The sequence below is a fragment of the Morus notabilis genome, unplaced genomic scaffold, assembly GCF_000414095.1.
Source record: "Morus notabilis unplaced genomic scaffold, ASM41409v2 Scaffold165, whole genome shotgun sequence".
NCBI classification, from domain to species: domain Eukaryota; kingdom Viridiplantae; phylum Streptophyta; class Magnoliopsida; order Rosales; family Moraceae; genus Morus; species Morus notabilis.
Window position 1 is genome coordinate 171,528 of NW_010363979.1, and position 17,283 is coordinate 188,810.

The 17,283-nt window shown below is 36.6% G+C and overlaps 3 protein-coding genes across 6 annotated transcripts; all 3 read left to right on the forward strand.

Annotated features, from left to right (window-relative positions):
- Positions 1 to 2,500: 2,500 nt before the first annotated feature.
- LOC21406890 lies at positions 2,501 to 8,433 on the forward strand. Of its 2 annotated transcripts, XM_024170388.1 has the most exons (3): positions 2,501 to 2,749; positions 3,910 to 4,013; positions 5,671 to 8,433. In XM_024170388.1, exon 3 carries the CDS (start codon positions 6,002 to 6,004, stop codon positions 7,895 to 7,897), a length of 1,896 nt encoding a protein of 631 aa, XP_024026156.1. In that variant the 5' UTR covers positions 2,501 to 2,749; positions 3,910 to 4,013; positions 5,671 to 6,001; the 3' UTR covers positions 7,898 to 8,433. The 2 variants fall into 2 exon arrangements, with proteins under 2 accessions (XP_024026156.1, XP_010103840.1); XM_010105538.2 differs by lacking the exon at positions 3,910 to 4,013.
- A 1,222-nt stretch (positions 8,434 to 9,655) lies between these two features.
- On the forward strand, positions 9,656 to 13,223 carry LOC21406891. Of its 3 annotated transcripts, none has more exons than XM_024170421.1 (4): positions 9,656 to 9,808; positions 9,902 to 10,581; positions 12,224 to 12,283; positions 12,376 to 13,223. In XM_024170421.1, the coding sequence occupies exons 2-4, from the start codon at positions 10,036 to 10,038 to the stop codon at positions 12,856 to 12,858; spliced, it is 1,089 nt and encodes a 362-aa protein (XP_024026189.1). In that variant the 5' UTR covers positions 9,656 to 9,808; positions 9,902 to 10,035; the 3' UTR covers positions 12,859 to 13,223. The 3 variants fall into 3 exon arrangements, with proteins under 3 accessions (XP_024026189.1, XP_024026188.1, XP_010103841.1); XM_024170420.1 differs by having other exon boundaries at positions 9,996 to 10,581; XM_010105539.2 differs by having other exon boundaries at positions 10,009 to 10,581.
- A 1,119-nt stretch (positions 13,224 to 14,342) lies between these two features.
- Positions 14,343 to 17,079, forward strand: LOC21406892 (peroxidase 43). Its single transcript, XM_010105540.1, has 4 exons — positions 14,343 to 14,540; positions 14,705 to 14,884; positions 15,026 to 15,188; positions 16,658 to 17,079. Exons 1-4 carry the CDS (start codon positions 14,343 to 14,345, stop codon positions 17,077 to 17,079), a joined length of 963 nt encoding a protein of 320 aa, XP_010103842.1.
- The last annotated feature ends 204 nt before the right edge of the window (positions 17,080 to 17,283 follow it).

Here is a 17,283-nt window from a genome sequence, read left to right on the forward strand (position 1 = left end):
GGAATCGCAATTCTGGGGTGGCAGCCACTTGGAGAATGCCACGTGTTGAATTGGTGGGGAATCGACGAATTGCACTAGATTGTGGATGCAGCGAATGGGCAGTGGGGATGAAACTCAAAGGCGGCTGTCTCCCCCCTCTTTCTAAGCCAAGCCCAAACCACTCAGCTTGAGCCGCGCGGCTGACATGAAGCCGCACGTGCCTCACTAATGTTTTTGAATTTTCTTTTTCTTTCTTATTCTTTATTTAATCGTTTTAGTTTTACTTTACTTAATTTTATAAACTCACTTTTCAATTATTTAAATAAAATTAGGGTTAATATAATTTTGGTAATTAGTAAACAACAATCTTCGTGGGACGATATTCTTATTCACTTATATTAAATGATTTGTGGTTTTTTTTAAGGATTCTTCTAAAACTACATCTTTGTTTTTGAATTGTTGCAAGACATATTATTAGATTGTAAATGTATATTTTTGTAATGAAGTCAATTTTGATTATTATATTGGTTAAAATACCATTGAAAACAATAAAAGAAAAAGAAAAAATATAAAAATTCTAAAATTAGAAAAAAGCTTGTTTGTTTGTGTTTTTAGGAAAGAAAAAAAATACTCATTTTACTCAAATAATTATATTAGTCAAAAGAATATTAATCAAGAATAATGATACATTCAACAATTTTCTCTTTTTTTTCTATTTTTTTAAAGTGATTTTGTCATTTTCATGGTTAAAATTATTAGTTGACTAAGAACGAATTATTGAAAATATTCATTTAAAAGAGGACAAAACTCTTTACAAGTCCGAGTTACTAGGTAAATATCTCCCCATAAAGAAATAAATGTTTACTTTTCCTCTATTTTCTTCCAAAAGTGTGAAGTGATCAATATAAAATTCAACAATATAATATTTAGATACATACATGGTAAAAAAAAAAAATGTTTACTTTTTCCCCTCTTTCCCCCTGTTCTCATTTTCTTTTCTTAGTGCACCACCCGCCATCGCGGCCCTACCTAGCTTAGACCATAGCGCCTCCAACCTCGCTCCCAAATCATCAAGCTGCCGAGCCATGCGATCTTCATAGTTCAGAGAGTTGAGAGATCATTTTCTTCATGTTGTATCACCGTCACTCTACTTCCACACGTGAAGTCAACGCCATAGCCGATCTCTTCACTGATATCTCATCTTCTTTCTCCACCTGACCAATAAGAACTCTGTAGCAATGAGCTCATTGTGAATTGGTTCGTTGGACCTACAACAGTCTGTCACACATACTTGTTGATTATAACAGTGGAGATTTCGTTGTTGCCGTCAGTGGAGGTTCATCACAAGTTGGTGAGATAATAAGGCGATAGTCAGATCTAAGATCTAGGCGAGGAGAGAGAGAGAGAGAGCCACATTATCATAACAAGAAACATATCAATAATTGCTACCACTTATAAACACGGCAATTTGGACTATAAATACAAAAACATAAAAGAAACATACATTGAAAAAATCTATTCAAGTTATACAAAGTATAAAGATTAGAGAGTGTACCAAATTTTACATAAAAAAAAGCTTGAGAGATAATGTGAGAATTCTACAATAAGAAAAATGTGGGGAACTTAGGTGTGGCCTTCTAAACTTAGTCACACACTAGTTCCCGAATCAACGAACCTAGAAATTTAGTCCTCTTATTTTTGTGCTCATCTTGACAATTTCGTTCTTGATTGAACCTACAATTAAACTATGTCATTTTCTAAATAGTTATAAATAAAAAGGAAAATGAGAAAAATATTTTTTAGAGTGTATGGTTTAGATTTTTTATAAATAAAAAGAAAAATGAGAAAAATATTCTTTAAAGTGCGTGATTTAAATTTTTATTCATTATTATTAATTAATATTTTTTTAATCAAATAACTATATTAATCAAAATGATATTAATTACAAATAATAGTAAAAATTTAGACTCACGTTTTAAAAATAAGTTTAATAATTTTCTCTAAATAAAATAAAGCGGTTAAAGACAAGTTGAGCCGAGCCGAGAAGCCATCAAAAGCCACGCCATAGGCTGCGTCATTAGCCAGCTCAGCACCACTCACCAGATTCTTTTATTAATTCCTGGCTCTGTCCTTTTGTTTTTTCTTTTCTGATACGGGAAACCACCTACGTGTACGACAGCCACCGCCTTCACACCTCAGCCACTCCTTTTTCGACGCACACCCCACTCTTTTTTTTTTTTTTTTGGCTAAGAGCCAATAAAGGTCCATTAACCTACAAAGACCAAGTTACCCCCGTCACTCTAAAACCCACCGTTTCCAAAGAGGGCATTTAAGACTTTTCACATAACCGGTCGCTTTCCGCAAAAAGCTTGCGTCGTCTAAATCGAAGCCCCACGGCTCGTGAGGGTAACGACAGTGGGTCACGCTCGCTGAGTTCGAGGCTATTTTCGTCTTTTTGTAATCTGTTTCCCCGTTAAAATATCGAGATACTAAAAGGGGCTGCTCAAAGTGCATAAAAGGAGTTCCCAAATAAAAACTGTGGCGTTATTATTATTTAGTAACGCCCTAATTCCTAATTACCCCTTTTTCCAATTTCCTTCTCTCTCTCTCTCCTCTGTGTTTTTCTGCTTCAATTTTGCTCTTTGTTTCTTACTTCTGATTCTCTCTCTCTCTCTCTCGCTCATCTGAAGAATTCTTAAGCTGATTATGTCTCAGGCGGTCACTCAGATCCGAAGACTTTCTCGGAATTTCCTTTGAACTTCTCATCGCGGTATACCGACTATTTTATTCTCTTTGTTTCTCAGTTTCCGTGTGTTCTTTTGATTCTGCTTCTTTTTTTTTTTCTTTATAGGTTTTTGTGGCTTTTGGATATTTGTTTGGTCTTCATTTCTATGAGATTAATTTCGGGCTTTGAAGACGGCGAATGAATTTATATTTTTTTTTGTTAGATTTATTGGGTTTTCTTGGTGTTTACTTCTTTCTTCTCCCTTATTTTCATTTGCAAAAATTTAAGATTATTGATAATTTTTATGTAAGCCGATCTGGATTATTATTCTGATGATTTTTATTTTATGTCTTTTTTGTTTTTTTTTTGTGTCTGTTGTGTTCATCTGATAACTAAAATTAATTTTTTTTAAGAAATTACTACAGAATTGAATTTTCAGTTTTCTTTAAAATTAAGTTCAAAGGTTTAAAGCTATTTGTGGGATAGTAATTTCAGATCTCCACCATTTGTATGCATTCCCACAGCATTTATTTTTGTTTGTGGCCTTGTTTTGTGTACCTATAAACGCGCACATTTATGAAGAAACCTTTTAAAGCCATTTTCTTGCCTTTTTAGCCCATAGCCCAATATTTGTATCAAAACTCTGGCCTATATAGGAATTTCTTAAAATAAAACTGCACAAAAAAGAATCAATGATATTGGCATTTGATGTATCATGAAGCTAAGAAAATGGGAAGATCTCCATCTAACCCAAGAAGATAATTAGGGAATCTGCCAAGAAAAGAAGTTCTTGAAGGGAGAATTTTATTTGAATGAAAAGAAAATTGTCAGTAAATACTCCGATATCTATGACTTTTGAGACTCGACAATTTACAGCTATTAGAATTCTCTAACAACTAACTAGACTGAATACCTATTCAGTTCCTTTTTTTTCTCAAAAAAAAAAAAAAAAAAAAAAGGACAAGCATCCAGCATATAGGGAATTTAAAAGATCAACATTCAAACAATTCCATACAACAATATCTTATAGTCACTTGACTTGGATTCCATCTTTTGTGTCCTACATCAATTAAATAGTATTATGTTAATTATGCAAAATGATAAATTACTATTCATTCTTATGCAGTTTTATTCCATATTGCTTCTAGGAAAAAGTTAATTGTCCAAATATCTGTATTTATTATCTCAATTTTGTGGAAAAGCAGATAATTTGGAGTACTGACTATGCAAAGAGATCATGTTGCAAGCAGATAGTAGGTGCAGCTGGTAGTATGTAAACATGACTGTGAATTCATTGAAGAATTATGGGGTATACAACTGTTTTGCTGATTTCCTAATCCTTGAATTTATCAGAAAAAGGAATGCTTTTTCACGATTTTTTTTTTTCATTCTTAATTTGCCATAACTTTGACTTATCACTGTAGGTGTACATTTCTCTCTATGGAAGTCATAGACTTGTAGCCTTATGACGCAAGTCATTTGGTTAAGTTTCTAAAAAACGCGAATGAAAGAGAAGTAACAATGTGAAGTTTAATTATTTCAAGCAGAAACCAAACCACATAAAGTAGTTTGAAAGCCAATATATCTACGTGAGTTTTACATATAGTGGCCATAGGAAGTCCTCATAGTACCCGGTATTATGACCTTCCTTTTCTTAAATTACCACAAGTCATAGAGAATTTTTTTTCACCTTCTAATGTTTTCCCTTTGTTTTGATTCCCAGTACGCCCTTTCTACCCAACTCTTTATGGCAAGATATCTTGTTGTAGATATTTTTGCTCTCTCTAAATATAATTAAGCACTGACTTTTGTTTTTGTATGGTTTCACTCCCTTCCTCTCACTTTTGTTTAGTTCATTTTAATTATTCAAGTATGGTAGTATACAGATTTTCGATCTCAGCAATTAAAACATTTTCATTCACGTTAGCGCTGATTGAGAAAGAGGATTTTAAATGAGGATTATGTCCTATTAAACTTCTGACTTGTCAGTTCATTTGTGCTTTAGTGCACCTTAAATTTCTTGAATTTGGTTTGGCACAATAAACTCTCGTCTATAAGGTTGTTGCTAATTTGTCTGATGGCTGGTTTCTTCTAATAATTGGGAAAGTAGTACACGAAAGCTTGACGAACAGGCCAAAAACTCCTAATGTATTGTTAGTATCGAGTTTTTCCCTCACTAGTCAAGTGGTAAGGTTATTCATAAAAAAAAAAGTGGTAAGGTAGTGTTGTAGGGCGCCTTTCGATGAAGAAAAGATACTATTGAAAATCAATTATTCATCCACTTCAGCAGACACGAGAGTTATATGCATGAAGCAATTTGGCATGTAAATGAATCAACACATTATTTTTTTTATTTCTGCTATTCAAAAGTATCGTTGCCAAGTCCATTTGCTTCCTGTAAATCTAACAATGTGGAAATTATTAGTACTATTTATTTGTTTATTTTTATAAATTTGTGCATGTTATTTTTTGTTTGGCGTTTTCTTTGGGCCTGGGTGTGTGCTATATTTCTTGGGTCATGGATTTGTTGCATTTAAGAAATTTCAGCTATTTTTTGTATAATTTGAGTGTCAATTGCTTCTGTTGTCACGCTTCTTAGTAGAATTTTACACCACTGATCCTCAAATCATTTCTTTTTTTTTTTCTCTGGTAACTTAATGAAATTTCTATTATTTGTTGTTGTTGTTATTATTATTATTATTATTATTATTATTATTATTATTATTATTAACAATACTACATGAACAATTATAGCGGAGGAAAATATTGGAATTTTGTCTTGGAATTTTTTTTTTCAACCCCATGCACATTTTACTTTATATGGCTGTTTTGATATGTCGAGTATTTTGCTTTTTTGCTTCCTAGATTTCAAATTGAATGATGGTGAATTAGTTTTAGTGATTTTGGTTTGCATTTTTGGCATTGTAGCACGTTCTAACATCAGATTTTTCCCCGTTTCTTTTCAGGGTTAATGAAGCTTGATGATTTTCTAGTTTGGAGCACCAGAAGCTCCAGAGATCTTTGTACATCCTTATTAAACATTCTTATAAAAGGCTTCTACCCTAGAAACGTGGTCAGATATTTAATAAAGTAAAACTCTGAAGATCTGTTGGTTTTGGTGCTCGCATAGATTAAAATGGACAGATCAGATACATCTGGCTTTGTTAGTGGTGGAGATGGCTTATTTTCATTTCTCCCACTTGTTCATCTAGTTCTCATGTGTTAGACCCGCTAATAGCATCTTTGACAAAGAACTCTGCTAGTTGGCCTTTTTAGCATTAGAAACACTATCAGAAAATGGATCTGAACAAGAATAGTTTTCTGTTTCCTCGTGATGGTGAGTTCACCAAAAATGACAACAGTCGTGATACCACTCTATGCTTGAATTGCCCTGGGTTTGGAGGAAGCCACCTATCCAGGTATCAAAGCAATGTTGGGGTTAGCTTCTCCAATGCTCCTGATGATGGCTGCAGGTTGGTACTTGGACTGGGACCGACACCAAGTGCATACTCAAATGATTATCACAATTTTCCCTTGAAGAGGAGTAAAGAATTATCCACTGTACAGCCTCTGGGTTTTCCATCTGATGGTGATTCGATTCTCCAACTTGGCCTATCTGGGGGGAGTAAAGAAACTTCGACTATTTCTGTCTCATCAGAGACTGATGTGAATACATCTTATATCCCAGGCCAAGTATCTCCCCGAGAAAACCAACACTTGATTCCAGTCGTTGATGAGGGTTCTACCTCGGCAAAGAAATCAGGTGGGTATATGCCATCACTACTTCTGGCTCCAAAAATGGATGGTTTTAATATTTCGTTCGAGTCACGAGGTCCTCTGGAGCGTCAGAGCAAATCCCAGCTAAGTGAACCATCTCTTTCTGTAGAATATTCTGTGGATACTATGTCTGAGCAGGAAACAGCTGGGACAAACTCAGACCTTCGAACCAGTAATCCTAAGAGATGCAATTTTTTGGGGTGTACAAAGGGAGCACGAGGAGCATCGGGTCTCTGTATTGGTCATGGTGGTGGACAAAGATGCCAAAAACCTGGTTGCAACAAGGGTGCTGAGAGTCGAACAGCCTACTGTAAGGCCCATGGTGGAGGAAAGAGGTGTCTGCACTTGGGTTGCACTAAAAGTGCCGAGGGGAAAACAGATTATTGCATTGCCCATGGTGGTGGTAGGCGATGTGGGCATCCAAGGTGCACCAAGGCTGCACGGGGAAGGTCAGGGCTTTGCATCAGACATGGCGGTGGAAAGAGATGTAAGATTGAGGGATGCGCACGAAGTGCTGAAGGACAGGCTGGCTTGTGCATCTCTCACGGGGGTGGACGTCGTTGTCAGTTTCAAGGTTGTTCAAAGGGTGCACAAGGGAGCACTATGTTTTGCAAGGCACATGGTGGTGGAAAGCGTTGCATATTTCAAGGCTGCACCAAGGGTGCTGAAGGGAGCACGCCCCTTTGCAAGGGACATGGTGGGGGAAAGCGTTGCCTTTTCGATGGTGGAGGGATTTGCCCAAAAAGTGTTCACGGGGGTACAAACTTTTGTGTTGCTCATGGTGGCGGGAAGAGATGTGCTGTGCCAGGCTGCACAAAAAGTGCACGGGGACGCACTGATTGCTGTGTTAGGCATGGGGGAGGAAAACGGTGCAAGTATGAGAATTGCGGGAAAAGTGCCCAAGGCAGCACAGACTTTTGCAAGGCCCATGGTGGAGGGAAGAGATGCAATTGGGGCGAGGGAAAATGTGAAAAGTTTGCGAGAGGCAAGAGTGGTTTATGTGCTGCTCACAGCAGCATGGCGCAGGAGCGAGAGTTGAGCAAGGGAGGTCTTATTGGTCCCAGACTTTTTCATGGGCTTGTATCTGCAGCCTCAACAACAGCAGGGAGCAGCAACAACCATTCTACTTCAGGAATCAGCGTCGTGTCTGATTGCATCAATTCACTTGAAAAGCGAGCGAAAAGACGACAACTAATACCCCCGCAGGTATTGGTGCCTTTATCGATGAAGTCCTCGTCATCGTATTCAAACATCTTAAATGCTGAGAAGGCAGAAGGAAATAGGTTTGACATTGGTGTAGGTAGCAGTAGTGGGAGGAAAAGCTTCGACTTTGATATTCCAGAGGGAAGGGTCCATGGCGGGCCTCTCATGTCATTGTTTGGTGGTAATCTTAACAACGCAATTGATGGAATATGAAGCGTTAGGCATTGTGTAAAGTTTTAGGTTTTGTTGTGGATTTGGGATTATTTTGGTGATGAAATTTGTAATTGTGTATAAGTTATGGTTTCTGTTCATCGACTCGTATATAGTTTCTGTTGATAGTTTGTGATATTCTGCTGTAATTTTCACGGAGTCTGGATTCTTCAATTGGGTTTTTCTGCTTAATCAGACCTTACAATGTTAACGTGAAAAATAAAGCGGTCTGCACAATGTCTTTCGATGCGTATATTTACGGAAAGATTTAGCTTAATTTTGTCACAAGAGTGATAAATGTGAATAATTAGACTGCGTAAGTGGTATTGGTCCTAATTTTCACCACAAAGGAAGAGTAAAAAAGTTGAGCGAATTTGAACCGAGAATGATTTCTAAACGATTATCAGATGTTGGTTTGATCTCTTATAAGGAAAGAGCAGTGGAGCTTGGTCCATGTATTACTACTTTTATACCCCCATTGGTGGATTGATTTATTAAACAGAAGCATTTTATTGCTTAGTTCAAGCCACACTGTGACTGACTTGGGTTTTGGTTCGGTTTTCAGTGGCAACAAAATTTGTAATTTGCATCACCCTTCTTGTCCATCTAGGTTTAAGTGAAATTACCCGTCCGGTTCGCTAATTCGAGTTGAGATATGATGTTGTGTGAGAGTTTTTTACTGTAGCAAAAAAATTTAATGTGACTGTTTATGAGAGCTTTTTACTGAAGCAAAACTCGAATCAACGAAAAGAACGGGGCAAACATACGTTATAATTTATTTTGCTCATTCTCACAAATATGAAGATGTAAAATGCTACCTTTTTGTCATCCTCATTAAAGATGAAAAACGACACTTATTTGTATGGTGATAACGTTCTAATCATCTGTATTCCTGTTACGTGTATAAAAAAGTAAAGGTTTATCATTTGTTCAGAAAGAGTACACGAAAATCCCTCACTTATTTTTTGTTCCATGATTTAAGTTACTTTGTTTAATTGTTTGTTATAAAATAAACTATTATTTGGATCTTTCTGCGGTATAGTATTTTGTAGTGGATTTTTTAAAACCTTAGATTCGATAAAGATCATGTCAATGTTAAAAGAAAAGGAAAGAGTGTGCAAAATTAACAACACTAAATATGAATCGGGCCCGTTCACTTCGCTGATTCGAGTTTATAATTCGAGTTGAGATGTGATTTTGTGTGAGAGCTTTTTACTGTAGTAAAAAAGTTAGATGTGACTGTTTTTGAGAACTTTTTACTGTAGCAAAACTCGAATTCTAAACTCGAATCGACGAAATGAACGGGGCCTTAATAATTTAAAATAGAGCACTATGAGTATGGTCTTTTTCATACCCAACCATAAAAATCTCAACTTTTTTGTATTGCTTTTGAATTCTGATATTTATCGTAATGTTCAAATACTATTCCTTTTATTTATTTTTTATTTTTTAAAAAAAAGAGATTACAGAAATTGAGGTTTTTTTTTTTTTTTTTGAGGTAGAGTTTCAAGTGGCTAACGATTGGGCAACTGCTTCTGACTATGAAGTTTGACAGTCAGAAGATGCACAAGAAAACACACGAAAAAGAACAACACACATGAAGTACAAAACTATAGAAGTTACTTACCTCAATAATTCCTTCCCAACATTATTATAAAAAAAAAAAAAAAAAAAAAAACTTTTAAGGGCAAATAGCCAAGTCATGCGTGCCTATATATAGACATTAGACACACCGCGTATAATTTTCGAGTTTGGCTTTTAGAGAGAGAGAGCTTCGACCTTGGAAAACTTCTGAGATGATTTGGATGCGATTCTGAGAAGGACTTTCCAGAGAAATGTCACAGAGCGATTCCTTAGTATCAGAGTTCGACATCCATATTTAGTCTCTTATCGAGTCGCCATCTCCAATCTCAGGTTTCTTCGTATTTTCATGCTCTTCTTGATTATCTATAGGACTTTCAGCTTGATTCGGTCGTTAATTTTTAGGATTCTTTTGCCGAAAAACAGTTTCTTGAATTTCCGATTCGTTCAGATTTTCGCTTCAACATTTTGGGCGGGAAATTCAAAATTCGGATGGTAATGCTTCGATTTGAATGTGTAGAACTTGAACTCAGGACGTGGTGAATCGTATTCGTTAATCCATGGAAGGTTTTCACGGAAGCATCGGCAATGGCGGCGGTGGTGGAAATTACTCGAAAGCGACGAAGATCAAAATTCCGCCGGGGATGAAAACGCACCACTTGATGATTGGGAGCGGCCGTTACAACGGCAATCCCGTGAGCCCAACGATCTTCGATTCCTACTCCGAGAATCTTGACCTGAACACGTCGCTGATCAGGTACATGTGTTCTGGATCTCCAGTCACCGGAAAACTCGCATTGGCCGGAGACGGCTGCTTCGTTCCGAGAGGCTCGTTGTCGCCGCTTTCGGTTGTGGAGAACTTGATCGGGAGGTCGTCGCCGCCGCCGCCGCCTCCGGTTTACGGAACGCCGGCGAAGGCGGTGGAAGGGGAGGATACTCTGTTGATGGACGGAGTTCTGGTGATCGGCGGAGGAAAGAGGACTTCAAGCTTCTCTGGTTCTCATTCCTCTTCTGCGTCGGGCTCGGCTGGGAAGAGTCTATTCAAGACGGATAGTTGCCGGTCCTCGGAGGATTCTGGAAGCTGCCGATACAGCTCCAAACGCCAGGTCTCTCTCTCTTACCTTCACTGACCGAAAATGAGTTTTAAGTTTTCCATATGGAGAAAGATGAAAAATTCTTTTCATTGTGATAAATTTTTTTTTTTTGGTTGAAGTTTATTGTTTGCTACTTTGCTTTGAAGGGGAAAGTAACAAACAATAAACAATAAAAATTCTTTTCATTGTGATACTTTTTTAGTTCTTTAAGGCCTTGTTTGCTCTGTTACACAATTCCATTACAGATCTTCGGTTTTGGATAGTTTGATTATTTGCTCGTGGTTACTTATTTGCTTGTGATACTCACACCATGATTACATTTGAAATTAAATTTTTTGTGTGAGAAAAACACTTTAGCAAAATTAATGATTTGAGTTTGAGTATATGAAACAAGCGGAAAATGATTTTTTTTCCTTTCTTTTTCAAACATTTTTTTGAACAGAACTGCATGGAAAAGTAAAATCCATATAGCTGACCCAATTAAGTTGGGATTAAGACTTGCTATTGTTGTTGTTGTTGTTTCTTTTTCAAACATTTAGTCGCATCTAGATTTCGAAATAGCTTTTTAGTTCTTGAGTTATGTATCAGCATTTAAAGACTGTCTTTTTTTCAAATATGAATTGAAGGGGCTTGTGTTTTGGCCATATTAGCAGTGTTTCGAGTTGCTAATATTAAGGTCCTGTTCGTTTTGCCGATTCGAGTTTTCAATTCGAGTTGAGATAATATTTTCTGAGAGCTTTTAACTGTAGCAAAAAAAGTTAGATGTGATATTTTTTAAAAGTTTTTAACTGTAGAAACTTAAAACTGAAAACTCGAATCGGTGAAATGAACGAAACTTAAAAATGAGTTAGTGACAGATGATGGAAGATGATGAGAGAATGAATTATACTTGGAGAAAGAGAGAAAAATTAAGAAAGCTTGATAGATAGATACAGGTGAGAGATACTTTTGAATAACATGTTTGATCATTCAAAGTCCACACAGATAACAAATTATCAAGTTCACTAGTAAGCTATTGAGGTCTAATTCAAATTAAAAACTGAAACCAAATGAGGATACATACCAAACAATAACAAAGATAATACTCCTAATAGTTTCCACAAGAAAAAAAAATCTTAATAAAAAGTAAGATAATGTCACATCGCTTATTCTGATATCATTGTTTCGCATCACCAATAAATTTGGAAAAATTGCTTGCTGAGAGAACTTCTACAAGGATACATGTTTCAATTTCCATCATGTTCTGCCATACTTTATCAAAGGAGTGACACTTGAGAGGTCTGGTTCCATTTTCTCTCTTTTAAGTTCTTGGCTAAAGCACAATCTACAAAATCTGGCCATCTGGATATTGTTATTTTTTATTCTTCTGTTTCCTTTGCTTGTTTAACTCATATTTTAAGTTTTCTTTCTATAGCTTTCACCAAGAGTCTCTTCCACTGTATTTTGAGAACAACATTTTTCAGTCCTGCATCTCCTCGTCATTACCACTTTAGACTCAGAACTTTTTCTGTTTAGGTTGATTTCTTTTTACCGTCAAAACAAGCAATGTCTTGGGATTTTTCCTGGTTGCTATCTGATGGATGGACTCTGATCATTGCAGACATTGATTGTAATGTCATGTTGATAAATTCCCTATTCCTTTTTTCTTTGGTAGTTTGTTCTTGGGAAAGAAGACCTCCGATCAACTCATCTGATCATCAAGAACAAGACTGAGGTAACCACCAGTTACAAGAACACCTGACAATTATCAACTCTTGTTAGGCCACACAGAATCTTATTCCTCTGTTTCCATTGTTGAATGTGCAGTCACAGGCGCGCAGGTCATATAAGAGCCCAGGACTAACCGCCTATAGTCCAAACTCTCTCTTTCTTCCTCGGGTTATTCCACCAATATTCACAGAAGCAGCGGTGACTCCAACCCGAACAGCCTCACCCACCACATCAAGGACTCCAACCAAAAAAGCCTCACCAACCACATCAATAACTCCGATCAAAACACCCTCTTCCACCACATCGATGACTCCAATCAAAACACCCTCTACCACCACATCAATGATTCCGATCAAAACACCCTCTCCCCCCACACCAAGAAACAAAACAAACACCCTCTGCACTGCCATAGCCTGGAAGGACTGGTCGCCTCAGGATGACGGGATTGAAGTTGCTCTGCCAGGTTCTTCAACCGGAAAACCTCCATCAAGAGAGAGTGTTAATGCATACATCGATAAGGTTCTCTCTGGTCGAACTTCAAGGAGATTGCCGGGATTTTCTGAAATTTGCTCCGAGTAGTCTCTAAACTGCTTAGAGAAGTCTGGCCCCGGACACATACAAGTATAATGCACATATTACTGCTCTTGTTTTAGATCCACAGTTGACTAAAATGACTCTTTCTTTTCATTCCCCCACACCCCAAGGGTAATTCAACATATTATATAGCATGCAATAAAGGTTAATTGAGAGTCATATTTTCCCAAATATATAGTTTGTTCATGCGACACAGCTACAGGTTCTATTCTTGCCTGCAATTATCGGCATATAGATATGGATGGAAAGGTACATATAATAGTACTGAAACGATGAGAATTGTGTACATAAAACACTATTTTGTATCTCTTGGGTTTGAACCTTCATATTTCTGTGAGGATATGGGAACTTCTGGCAAAAAGGACTGACTGTTCTATAGTTGCTAATAGAGTCAATTTCTTTGGTTTTGTTGGTATTATTTGTGCTATTATTGTCAAGGCTTTTCGATTCATGGTGAACTGCAACGACTCTTCTATAATGAAAATTCTGAGGCTTACTTGTCCGACAAGCAAACTATCAAACTGACCGTTTTCCCTCGTAGCCAAAAACGAAAACATATGTCATAGAATAAACAAATTACGGTCTGGTTTTCTTTTTGTTTTTAAATCCAAAAATTGTTAATTTAAGTTAAAAAGGAAATACATTTCAGAACGACCAATTATATGTCTTGTTTAATAAAGTAGAAAAACCAAGTGAACACGTATTCACGTGAACTTAGAATTGATCATTTTATGCTCTTGAACTTGATTAGTTATATTGCAAATTAATCTCACACAGTTTCTGATATAGAAAAAAAAAAAAAAAAACTTGAAGAGACAAAATTACATCAATTATGGTCTTTTTTTTTTTTTTTTTTTTTTTTCCCTTTTCCCGGGAAAAAAAATTAGGGGGGGGTGCCTTACAAATCCATGATCATTTTAAAAAAAAAAAAAAAAAAAAAAAAAATGAAGAGACAAAATTACATCAATTATGTTCTTTTTTTTTTTTTTTTTTTTTTTTTTGCCCTTTTCCGCGAGAATACAATTAGGGGCAGTTGCCCCCTGCCCATTTATCCCATGCTTGGATCCCGTGTAGACAGCACCTATCAGTATTTTTGTTGTTTCTAACCTTTTTTAACTTTTCCAATTTTGTGAAATTAGTTGAGGAAAAACGACTTTAAGAAAGGAGACAAAGTTCGTGTAGACCCTATACGTGTGAATGACACATATAGGGTCTCCCTCTCTCTCTCTCTCTCTTATTTTGTTTTATTTTATTTTATATTTTTTGCTCTGAATACATATAGGATCTCTTAATCACTTTCATTAAAGCTTCCAAATTTAAAAGCTGTCTACTATCTTTCATAATTTCTCAGCTTCAAACCTTCTTGACTTGGTGCATCTCTTTACCTATTACCCCGTTATCTATTCTCTCTTCCTCTTTCTCCAAACCTTTCATTTCCAAAACTTCTACCTACCAAGCAAACACACAATATGGTAGCTTTGATTTTGAGCTTCATTTTCACTTTGATAGTTGGTCTTTCCGAGGGCCAACTTAGATTCAACTTCTACGCCGAAACATGCCCCGCTGCCGAGTCCATTGTTCGTGCCGTCGTCCGCGACGCCGTCATCTCCAACGCCAATTCTGCGGCCATCCTCCTTCGCCTCCATTTCCATGACTGCTTTGTGGAGGTATACAGATACATTATGCCTTGTAATACGTCTCTCTCGAAATGACTAAGTTGTTTTGACGTTAATTATTTTTCATGTAATTAACGTTGTTGTACTGTAACTAATTTGGGTCGGATTGCGCACACAAAAATGGTTATATATATATATATATACACACACAACAGGGATGTGATGGTTCGATCCTTATTGACAATCCAAACGCCGAGAAACATGCATTTGCACACCAAGGCGTTGGAGGGTTTGACGTGATAGAAAGAGCCAAAGCACAGCTTGAGGCTGTCTGCCCTGGTGTCGTTTCTTGTGCTGACGTTGTCGCCTTAGCTGCTCGAGATGCTATTGCCTTTGTAAGAGGTTTTCTTTTTTTTTTTTTCTTTTAATTATGATTTTCTTTCCCTTTTTTTTTTGGCTCTATAAAATTTACTGTCTTTTTCTGTTTGTATCGTGCAATATATATATATATATATATATGTTGTATTTAAGGACAGGCTCGTGGGCCGTTTTACGACGTGCCGACTGGTCGGAGAGATGGTCGGGTTTCAAACCTTTTTTTGGCCAATGATATGCCGGATGTTCATGACTCAGTTCAGCAACTCAAGGGCAAGTTTTTCCGAAAAGGACTCACTCAAAAAGACCTTGTACTCCTAAGTGGTATTTTTTTTTTTTTGCCTCTGATTTCTTTTATTTTTCTCTCACTCATGCCACTTTGGTGACTCTGTGTTTGGTGAAATGCTTCAAATGATCATATGAATAGGGTGATGTTGCTTTAATAATACGCAACTTAGTTTTGGGAAAAAAAAGTGCATTCGTCACTTTTAACGTTTTTAGGAAATTAGTGCTAAAGAAAAGCAAAGTCAGTGGAAACCAAGTTGGTTATTTGTGTAACTGGACTTGGAAATATTCTAATATCGTATGACTAACAAAAATGACGTGACTAAGACGTTCTATAAAATTTTCTCTATGTATTAATTATTAGGATAGAATATGCATGGTTTCTGCAACGAAATTGTCTTTTTTCTGCATGCAAAAGCTGGTAGAAAACAAAACATATTAAATTCTTTGTTAAGTGTGTGTGAAGAAAATCATGACAAGCTGTGCTAGCTGCTAGTCTTTAGAGTATCAGTACTGGTTCCGAAGGCAGGCACGGGTATTCTTAGTCAAGTGTGATTAAAACATATACATTAGCAATAATATATATATATATATATATATATACACACACACACACACGCACACATATATTTGTGTGTTAAATGCCACGCGTCCTCGTTATAGATCATGGCGCGTGGGGGAGGCTGAGGCATGCACATGCATGTTATCTCATCGATGTGCTCAATTTGTTAACCCCTTGTACCTACTTGTCCCAAATTCGATAATCAACACTTTTTGAATAATATGAGGAATATATGTGTACAACAGACACGGACATATGGCAAATATCTCTTTTTTTTTTATATATTAAAGAAAGTCTTAATTAATCTCTGCAACCTTATCTGTGAACCCTGATTTATGCACTCTTATTCCATTTTGGCCCTCAAACTTTGAAATGTTGCAAATCACTTCTTTGAACTATGCAACTTGTCCCATTAATTTTGACCATTTCATCATCAAAACTTTTAAATTTTTACAGAGTGAGGCACATGACCGTTTAATAAGAGGTATTTTAGACAAATCGTATTTATCAGATTAGCCCTTGTCCCCTTTTTGAACTAAATCCTAAACTTACCATTACTATTTAAGACGCATTTACAGCCATTTTCTCCTGCCATGTTTACGATTTTTTTTTTTTTCATTTAATTCAGAAGAATCACAACCCCAATATAATAGGTTCACAAGGTATATGTACAAATATATTATATATCACAACCCCAATATAACAGATTCAGAAGGTCAAAAAAAAAACCCCCAATATTATACAAGCTGCTAATTTGAGTACAAATCTTGCAAATAACTTCTGTTCAATATCGCTTGTAAAAAAAAAGAAAGAAAACTTCTATTAAATATCATAAAAAAGAAAAAAAAAAGTAAAACTCACTAGTGGAAATTTGCATATTTAAATTGCAAATTTATATCATTTTGTTAAATTTTTTTTTCCTCTTTCTTGGCGTTGTGACTTTCAGCTGCTCATACAATTGGAACCACAGCATGCTTCTTCGTGAAAGACAGGCTCTACAACTTCTTTCCCGGTGGCGGATCTGACCCCGCCATCAGCCCTAATTTCCTTCCGCTGTTGAAAGCGCGATGCCCTCCGAATGGCGACGTCAACGTACGATTACCGATCGACCAAGGGAGCGAACGGACATTCGACAGCCATATATTGCAGAACATAAGGAGTGGTTTTGCTGTATTGGAATCGGATGCCAAGCTTAGAGAAGACGTGGAAACAAGAAGCATAATTGACTCCTACTTTGGTTTCTTTAATCCAATGTTTGGACCCTTCTTCCAACCAGATTTTGTGGCGTCAATGGTAAAGATGGGCCAAATTGGTGTCAAGACAGGTTTCCAAGGAGAGATTAGGCGAACCTGTAGTCTTTTCAACTGAAAACTAATCTGCATTGTGTACTTGTTGTACAAGTGTTACATAAGTTTTTAAGTGAAAATGCTTATAAAAAGTGATCATGAGTAGTGTTAGACACCACATGCTTTTAATTCAGTTTCATGTTTTATATACATAACAACCAAACTCCAAGAACGCGCGCAGAGATCATATAAGTGATTGATTAATTGAGGGACAACGAGAGAAATA

Excerpts from the sequence above, each read along its gene's own strand:
- LOC21406890 (XM_024170388.1), top strand. The coding sequence starts at position 6,002 with ATGGATCTGAACAAGAATAGTTTTCTGTTTCCTCGTGATGGTGAGTTC.
- LOC21406891 (XM_024170421.1), top strand. The coding sequence starts at position 10,036 with ATGGAAGGTTTTCACGGAAGCATCGGCAATGGCGGCGGTGGTGGAAAT. Across the intron at positions 10,582-12,223 it reads GATACAGCTCCAAACGCCAG|TTTGTTCTTGGGAAAGAAGA; the intron begins GTCTCTCTCTCT and ends TTTCTTTGGTAG. Across the intron at positions 12,284-12,375 it reads TCATCAAGAACAAGACTGAG|TCACAGGCGCGCAGGTCATA; the intron begins GTAACCACCAGT and ends TTGAATGTGCAG.
- LOC21406892 (XM_010105540.1), top strand. The coding sequence starts at position 14,343 with ATGGTAGCTTTGATTTTGAGCTTCATTTTCACTTTGATAGTTGGTCTT. Across the intron at positions 14,541-14,704 it reads TCCATGACTGCTTTGTGGAG|GGATGTGATGGTTCGATCCT; the intron begins GTATACAGATAC and ends CACACACAACAG. Across the intron at positions 14,885-15,025 it reads CTCGAGATGCTATTGCCTTT|GCTCGTGGGCCGTTTTACGA; the intron begins GTAAGAGGTTTT and ends ATTTAAGGACAG.